Source organism: Vicia villosa, unplaced genomic scaffold, assembly GCF_029867415.1.
Source record: "Vicia villosa cultivar HV-30 ecotype Madison, WI unplaced genomic scaffold, Vvil1.0 ctg.000685F_1_1, whole genome shotgun sequence".
In the NCBI taxonomy this organism is placed as follows: domain Eukaryota; kingdom Viridiplantae; phylum Streptophyta; class Magnoliopsida; order Fabales; family Fabaceae; genus Vicia; species Vicia villosa.
Genome location: NW_026705307.1, coordinates 190647 through 200307, shown reverse-complemented (window position 1 = coordinate 200307; position 9661 = coordinate 190647). Strand labels below are relative to the sequence as shown.

The following is a 9661-nucleotide window of genomic DNA, read 5'->3' as shown; positions in this document are numbered from 1 at the left end:
GTGCTAAAGAAGTTAGGTCATCAAATAATTTACCTATGGGACTTGGGTGGGTGGAACTCTTTTCAAATAGTTTACAAAGAATTTAATAACATTATCTTATAGCCTCTTTTTTTTCTTAACATCAACAGGGAAGAGGTCCTTCTTAACCAGAAATTCAGATAGCAAGAAAAATTTGACAAAAGTTGTCTTAACTAGAATTCGAATTCGGACTACGCGTATGTTTGCTTAAACTTTTGAAAACCAAAAACCGCACGTCTGGCAGAAACCACAATTGCTAGCTTCTGAATTTCGACGTTAAAACAATATTGGGATGTGGTATTTTGGCTGCAAGCGCAATTCCAAACATACGCTACAACTATGTAATGTACAAATTATAAATTAAAACAGAGGCACTTGGCCCCAAAATTTCAAAGAAAAATGAATTATATACATACAATATTTACAATTATATGTACAAAAACCATTGATAGAGAGATGCATTGACATTTTAGCTGCTGATATCAAAGTATTTTGGATTTGATGGGAAATGATATTCCACATTCAACTGCAACATGAAATACTCATTAGGTGACATAAAAAAAGAAGCACAAGAACTACAAAACTTAACTAATCTATGAATGCATTAAAACCACTTCATCATGTATGTATTTACATACCTTGCCCTCATCAGAATCAGAGTGGCGCTGAGGAAACACTACTCTCATATCATCATACAAGTAGAAACTTCTTTCGTCTTCGTTGTCCATAAGTTTTCTTGCTCCTGAAGAAAGAGGGTCGGATTTATTTGTAGGAACGGACCTCAAACGTTTCTTAGGCAAGGTGCACATAAATCGAAGGTGGAGAGCATAAAGAAGGACGCAATTGTTATTTGAATTGTCGTTGATCTTTGTAGAGCCATTAAGAAAGGTGTCTTGCTCAACAAGGCATCTGCTTGAGGACTTAGCATTGGTATCAGAATCTGTTTGAATTTCTTTTCCAGTCTTAGACATCGATCTAGACGAGGCTAAAGTGATCTTTTGCCGCAAAAATGTCTACTTAGATATATACAAGCAAATCACATTAAACACAAGCTTTAGTTTATGTGCATACACACAAATTACTAAATTATATCTCTAACATACTCCCTACACAAGAGCTACTTGAGCTCGAAAACATACCTTGTGTAGAAACTTTGCTTCTTTATTAAGCGATTGATGATAGAAATAATCAAACGTGACAAAATATTGAATGTGATTATATTCATTCAATCCTACCTTTGTATCGGCTGGCATGTCACTTAAATCATAATTGCAGAGGAAGGTGTGAATCGGTGTTCTCTCTGGATTGCTGAGAACCTGCAGTTAGGTCAGTCAGTGTCCAACACAAATCGGTAATTTTTATACAACTTCAAATGAATTCAACGTGTTAATTGTGAACATAAGTTATGAATCAAGTTTGCAGCCATACGCTCAAGCGTTCTCTTGCTACATATACATGAAATCTTATAGACAAAACAGGAAAAAATATTCTCAACTCAACAATTTTAAAGGTCTTCTAGTATATAGTACCAGTTGAATACGCCCTTTTATAGGTATTCGTATGCGTCTCTTTTCATATCGCGGTTCATCCATGCTTAAGGTTCTCTGACATTTAGTTACTCGAGACTTGCTTGATAATGACTTTCCTGACAGATTAATTGAAGAATAATAAAGTAGGTATTTGTCTCCGTCTACACTCGTTACTGCAAACGGAATCTTTCGTGATTGAGGTGAGAAATTTCCTCCGGTTACATTCAGCATAGCAAGAAAGCCTTCAATTTTCTGCAACATTGTAGGTAGTATAAATAACAAGAGTAAAACAACAGAAACATCACTCCAATTTCATATAAGGCCAACCTGACTAACTTTCTCAGACAGTAAACGACCGGATAATAGTGATTCCTCGAACGAACCGACTAGAGACCTTCTAGTTGGCAGCCTACTCGCGGATTGACATAACCTAGCATGCCGAGGAGGAAAGCTAGCAGGATAAGTCCAATACTCATTCATATCAACAATATCATCAGGAGTACACAGTTTGACATCGCTCAAGACAGTAGCGAAATCTCTACATTCTCCCGATTTTTTATCTGGACAAGTTCTTTTACCCAAAGGAGATAAAGGGATACGGGGCGATGACGCCTTTCTTTGATAAAACTCACCTCCAATATCCATGCAATGATCACCCTTAAATTGATCTGCAAGCAACGTCACATCCAAAGGTGACAATAATCGCTTTCTTACATTAGACTTGGAAGCTTCATTTGGCGAATATCCATTTGCACCAAAACCATTAACACTAGAAGCTAATGCTCGTACTTGAAAACCTAAAGTCCTAGAAATCAGTGTCTGCATACTTTGCTCTGCATTGAATTGACCATCCTTATTACTCATATTTGAAATAGATGATTCTTTTGAAAGCTCAAAAACATTTGTATTGCCGAGTTCTTCTCCTCCAGCAATTGAATTCATGTCATAGTTGCTTACGCCAGCAATCTTAGGCGCAGTTCGCACAAATGTGCCTAATGAAGTTGCCACCTCCTCAGCAATGTAGGCTGAAGATACCTGTGGCAACCCCATATCAATTTCAGGTGTAGATTTCTTCCAAATTTTCACAAATACAAAGAAATGTCGCTACCAAGGATTGATTCGCACTCGTTTATCTCAACTAACACATATCAGTTAAGCTACCCCATTCACCCGGAACAAGAAACAAACACCCTTGAAGAAAACCCCCGATAATTAAACTCCTATAAACCCATATAACAAAAGATGAAAAATCATTTTAAAGGGTCATTGAATATATGATGAGAAAGACACACCAGAGCTGTTATTTCAAACGCCAATCCATATGAAATCTCAAAATTTTCAATCTTGTTTCTATAACTCACCGATAAAAGGAACAAACTTTGTAAAACCCACATCAAAATACATCACCATTGAGGAATTTTCATGTTCTACATTCTCTATGGCAAGTGTTGCCATGTCTTGGTTTCCAAGGGTGTTGGATTGAATGGATGATGATGATGATGATAATGATTGGTAGGAAAAAGATGCTAAAAGCAAAGAATTTTTGTGGGGCAAGGTTTAGCCAGAATTCTTTGGTTGTTTGTTTTGAATTGAAAACCACAAATTGTGTTGTGTGTTTGTTTTGAGTCCAAGTTGCGGTTCTATGACATGTGCCAAACCATGTTGACATTTTTTTCTTTATGTTGACATCTTAGGACATTTTTATATTTATTTATAGGATCATTTATGTGCGTCAACTACACTCATGGCTTTGAGAAACTTGATACACAACATTGTTTCTCATTATTAGCCATTAAGTGTGGTTGCATAACATCCACTTTTAAAATATTCTTTCCTTTTTATTATATTTTACTTTATATCACTAATCTTATAACAATATATGCATTTGATAACTCAAAAATGATTTAGCATTTGTTTGATTATATGGTGACGAAATTAATTTGGAGTGAATTTATTTAGTAAAATTGATTTAGATTGTTGTCTATAACTATAAAAATTAGATATAAGACTCACTTGTGAGACTCAACCAGTTATACTTGAATTTAACAATTTTATTACACGTGTGAGTTTTTATCCTATAAGAAAATTTATATTGGATAAAAGTACAATGAGTGTGACAACTCCAATAAATAAGGGCTGTCAGATTAGAGTTAACTCACACAATAAAGTGAGAAGCTCTGTATAGGCGGTTTCTCAGTGTGTTAAAGATTAGATCTCCCTCAATATCAAAGTGCAAATATATTTATAGCTTTACAGGGGCCTTAGATCGAACCAGCAAAGTCTCCCTATAATATAGCGACTCTCGTGAGAGTGGGTGGTTAATACCCAGAAATTCATGAGAGATAGTTAGACCCTATGACCTCCTAGGTACTCATTATTGTCTGAATACACGCAGCACACGTTATAGACGAAGGAATGGGAAGTTGGGCGACTGATCCTGGCAATGGGCGATTGAACCAGATGAAGGACACTCAAACTAATACAGTGGTGACTCGGGAAGAACAGCGCATACGCCTCTCGCCCTCACCCCTAAGGTCTTCCTAAATTATTCCACTACACAGTCTCTCAAGCACGAGTACTCGCAGAGAATGAAGTGTTTTAATCTTTCACCTTTGAACCTTTCGAGGATCCCAGACAAGGTGTTAACCCCTACCCTTAAGTGAGGAGTGGTTGCAACTCTCCTAACAAGGTCTTCTCGGGTCCTTTAGTCGAGACTTATTGAGTCTCTCTAACAAGACTTTGTTAAGTCCCTCAAGTAAGACTAGGTTGAGTCCCCCTCACGAGACTTTGTTGATTCCCTCGGGCAAGACGATGTTAAGTCTCTCATGTGAGAACTTATTGAGTCCCTATGATGAGACTATGTTGAGTTACTCTAACTAAGACTTTGTTGTGTCCCTCTTACGATACTTTATTGAGTCCCTCAAGCGAGACTATGTTGAGTCTCTCAAGCGATATTATGTTGAGTCCCTTTGACGAGGCTTTGTTGAGTCCCTCTGACGAGACTTTGTGGAGTCTCTCAGGTGAGAATAAGTTAAGTACCTCAGACGAGAATATGTTGAGCCTCTCTGACGAGACTTTGTTGAGTCCCTCAGGCGAGACTATGTTGAGTCCCTCAGGTGAGACTATGTTTATTCCCTCTGTTGAGACATTATTGAGTCCCTTAGGCAAGACTATGTTAAGTCCATCTGACGAGACTATGTTAAGTCCCTTTGATGAGAATTTGTTGAATCCCTCTTACAAAGCTTTATTGAGTCCCTTAGGCGAGACTATGTTGAGTCCCTCTGGTGAGACTATGTTGAGTCCCTCAGATGAGACTCTATTGAGTTCCTCAAGCGATACTATGTTAAGTTCATCATGTGAGACTATGTTTAGTCCCTCGTGGACGATTCCCTTAAGCATTTCTTGAAGCGAGTTCAATTATTTGTTTTTAGTACGTCCTTTGTAGTCTCCCCCTTTGTAGGACATTTTGTAACCCCACCTTTTAGGGGCTATTCTTTAATGACCATGTTCATGCCTTTGGTAGTTCATTTATGAAATTGGCAACATGGTTTCCTTTCTACTATTCACAACATCGGTGAATGAGCAACATATTAATGCGTTGAGGATTCTTCTATGAGGGTTTTGCGGTGTATTCTCCTCGTAGGACACAATGATCCTTGGGTGAAGGTCCGACATATTTAATCACCTTATGAGGTAGCAAGAATCTTCATTCAGAAGTCCATAATATAATTACTATGTAGGGAGACAAGGATCTTCTAGTGGAATTCCAGTAATATGATTACCACATAGGGCGACAAAGATCTCCCTGTAGAAGTCCATAAATATGATTATCATGTAATGCAGCAAGGACCTCCTTGTGGAAGTTCAGCAATATGATTACCCCGTAGGGCAACAAGGATCTCCCTCTAGAAGTCCAACAATATGATTAACTCGTAGGGCGGCAAGGATCTTTTCGTGGAAGTCCAACAATATAATTACCCCACAGGACGACAAGGTCTCCCTTTTGAAGTCCAACAATATGATTATCCAATAGGGAGACAGCGATCTCCCTGTGGAAGTACAGTAATATGATCACCCCATAGAGTGGCAAGGATATTCTTGTGGAAGTTCAACAATATGATTTAGTAGTGCAAATATAAAAACTTGTTGCAAATATTGTAACTCATTACAAAAAAATTTTACATGGGTGATTCTCCCTATACCACTTAACTATAATAATATCTTAGGTTGGTTGAATTCCATGTTTTAGGAATTAGTCGTCCATCCAATTCATCAAGCTTATAATCCCGATTAGACAGTTTATTACATACAGATATAACCTCTCCTAGTTAGGTTGTAATTATTCGTATTGGGCGGACACCACGACCCGTCGTAGTATTAAATTTACTTTTTACATGTCTCTTTGAATTACCTTGGAATTGCATCTCTTGGCTGCTATCCATTTAGTGGCGAGTTCTCGGATGTGAGCGAAAAACTTGGTTTTATCCACTAGGTCGGCGTAACATCCAAGCCTCTATTTTTTCTCCCTATTGAAATTGTGAGTGTCACTATGTTGGCGTGTCAATATGGACTAGTAGCATGGTGTTCGCCTCGTATACTAATGTGAAAGGAGTTTCTCCAATGGTGGAATGAGGGATTGTGTCGTATGACCATAATACTTCATGTAATTTCTCAGCCCACACACCTTTGACCTCATCCAGTTTCTTCTTAATCCCTTTCAATAATACTTTGTTGGCTGATTATGCTTATTCATTCTCTTATGGTGAACGACAGATACGGATTTTTTTTGTATATTAATCTTTTATAGAAATAAATCACAGTGGGACTAGCGAATTGCGTTCCATTGTCTATGACAATGACTCCTGGTAGACCAAACATGCACATGATCTTTTGCCAATAAAAACAGCAGACCCTTTTGTCGTTATCTTGGACACAATCTCTCCTTCTATCCATTTTTGTGAAGTATCCAACTCTGAATATCAAGAACTCAAGTTGGTCGGGAGCAAGAGGAAAGGGTCCCAAAATATCCACACCCCACAAATAAAAATGCCAATGTGTTTATATAAAATGGAGAAGCTCGGAGGACGCGTGATGTAGATTGGCATGCCTCTAGCATTTGTAACATCTTTTTGACAAAAGCTATGTAGTCCTTCATTAAATAAGGACAATAATAACCCGCTCTTAAAAATTAATGGGCCAAGGCTCGCCCACCAATATAACTTTCATAAGCCCCTTGATGAACTTTGGCTAAAACAAGGGCTGCGGTGACTCGTGAAGGACAATGCATGCGCCTCTCACCCTCACCCCCGACCCAAGGTCTTCCTTAATATTCCATTATGTAATTCATTATAGGATCTAATTCTTACTTCCTCAGCAAGGCAAACCATATATCTGATATCATTTGTTGGAAAAATAAACATTGATAAAAATGAAGAACACAAATATAAAGTAGAAATTCCAAAACCAAAGGAAAAAACTATGATTGTTATGTAATTTTTACAACGCATAGATTACCATCAACCACCCACAGTTTCACTATACTCACACTATCCAAAGTAAATATTTAATACATCCTTCACAACATTCTAACACGAGAGTATAAGAAGAAGAAATGAGATGTTAAATACACTTAAAGTGTTTCTAATCGGTGCATTATTTAACGAAGAACTTTTATTCATATATATAGTATTATCCTATCATATTCTTTTACAGTATAAGGTAATAGGAGACTTTTTCAACATGTGTTTTTCAATCAACGCCAACAATCTCCACTTTAACTGAAACTGATTTGTCTGCTTCTGTTATCGTCATTGACAATCATAGTTTGAAAGAACTATCATAATTCATCATAAATATTATAATCACTTGAAGTTACACCACTTTAATAATTTTTACATCATCTTCACTAGAAATATTTATTCAAAAAAATTATGATACTCCACAAAAAAGAGTATAACTTCACTTGAAGATAAATCATTCTATAAAATTTCACTTTTTAAAAATCAGTTTGAAAACTTATTGTGCAACTTTCATGTTGGCATGAAGCTCTTCAATTACCTACATAATTTTATATCACGCCTTACATTATTGTCAGTTGTTCTTGTTCTTGTGTTAATCTGACAGCAATAGTTCATTTATTTCCATGACAAAAGAAATATCATAGCGCGCGGTTCTCAATTTTCAAAAAATATCACCATCTTTCATAATGATTGGTTAAGTGTCACATCAATTATGAATAGCTGAAATATTTTATATATAAAATATGTGACTCATATACCTAATATCTTAATATTTTGAATAGAGGTGTGGTATCTTTATCTCTTGTGGTATAAAAGCATTGGATCATTGTTACTCTTGACTTTCTCGGATTCCTTAGCAAGTCGTATAATAGATTTGGTTCAGCTTGGTGAGCTCGAAGCTAGCCATATGTTGGATCTTGTTATAAGATGTATGAAATTTATACTTGTGGTGAATATTATTGGATTCAAGTGGTAAAGTCTCACATTGATTAGGAAATGATAAAATATTAGATTTATAAGAGAAGTGACTTATATATCCAATGTCTTTAAGTTATTGGGATCAAAATTGAAATTATTCCTAATAATTAATTTTAATTTTTAAATTATGTGGCTTTAAAAATATTTAATATTAAATAAACTATAAAAAATTGAATCTTGTCTATTGAATTTTTTATTTTGTCCATCCTTTTTTAAAAATAAAAACTTTGTATCTATAATATATTATTTAAAAAAAGTTCAAATGCATCTCGTGAATCGTCATTCTTTATCTTTAAGCATTTTAACATTTTGGTCGTTTAATTAAGTCACCAAATATTTTTCAAATTGGCACAAAAATGTTGACGTGGTTGTTAGCATTCTGATGTGGTCATTTGCACCATGCCAACACATCTTTTCTTGACAATGCGATAGATGACTTATCATCTTCTTCCCGTGACAACATTTTTCCTCAATATTTTGAAAACATAAAAAATTATTAAGTGACAAATAGACACTCCAAATCTTGTTATTCTAAGTCATAGATTCTAACTGTAATCATTTATCAAAAACAGTTACTCAATTCTCTAAATCTTATCATTCAAGAGTTCGGCTTTAAAGAATTTTGAAACGTACATGTTGGTGTGAAAAGAAGTTGTTCTTCGCACCATAGCCAAGTCGGGATCTAACATTAGGAGAAGATTTTGGGGTTGTAGATATGTTCTGTTAAGTTCTAAAAAAAATCATTTAATTATGGATATAAGAGTTTAAGATGAACTTGCACAATCACATAGTTTTTGTTTGCAACACGGTCTTAACTAGGGGTGTACACGGGTTGGGTTGGACTGGGTTTGGCCTAACCTGTTACCCAACCCGTTCAAACTTCAATGGGTTGGGTTCACCGTCCAACCCGCAATTTCATTATCAAAACTAACCCGAACCGACATGTTCATTTATGGGTTGGGTTGTGTTGGGTTCGTGGGTTGTTTTCAAATTAAAAAATAATAATTTTTTTCAATTTAAAAATATTGTAACACAATTTAATATATTTATACTCATTTCTAACACATAAAATGGATGAAGCACATCATATAATATCTGATAATATTCATCAACATGACATAACACTAGATAATAGTATATAATTCCACAAGACACATCATTGTTATAAAATATGTAAGTTCGAAATGATACAAAAGAAAATAAGAAATAACATTTAGTCTTAAAATTACGTAAACTCATTGATTTAGTAGTATTATTGGTAAATAATAAAGTATTTTTAGAAAAATTATGGTTAGTACAGAGCTAATAATTTTATATTTATATTTAAAATAATAATAAAAATAAGAAATTACTAATGTAACATCAATGGGTTGGGTCAACGGGTCCGCGGGTTGTAAAACTCAAACCCAATACCCGAACCAAAACTATATGGGTTGTTGCAGGTTGGGTTGGGTGTACCCGTAAATGAATGGGTTCGGGTAATTTATGGGTTGGTTCGGTTTGGGTTAGCGGGTTCGTGGGTTGACCCGCACCCATGAACACCCCTAGTCTTAACTTAAAGAACTATTTTGCTACAATTATTAAACTTGAGGACTGTATTTAATATATATATATATA

At 35.6% G+C, this 9661-nt stretch overlaps 1 protein-coding gene across 3 annotated transcripts; it reads right to left on the bottom strand.

The window, feature by feature from the left end:
* Window positions 1-405: 405 nt before the first annotated feature.
* LOC131630504 (uncharacterized) lies at window positions 406-3160 on the bottom strand. 3 transcript variants are annotated; one of them, XM_058901282.1, is made up of 5 exons: window positions 1875-3160; window positions 1548-1799; window positions 1158-1334; window positions 657-1031; window positions 406-544 (listed from the first exon to the last, which is right to left on the bottom strand). In XM_058901282.1, the coding sequence occupies exons 1-5, from the start codon at window positions 2595-2597 to the stop codon at window positions 488-490; spliced, it is 1584 nt and encodes a 527-aa protein (XP_058757265.1). In that variant the 5' UTR covers window positions 2598-3160; the 3' UTR covers window positions 406-487. The 3 variants fall into 3 exon arrangements, with proteins under 3 accessions (XP_058757265.1, XP_058757267.1, XP_058757266.1); XM_058901284.1 differs by having other exon boundaries at window positions 1254-1334; XM_058901283.1 differs by having other exon boundaries at window positions 1884-3160.
* Window positions 3161-9661: the final 6501 nt, after the last annotated feature.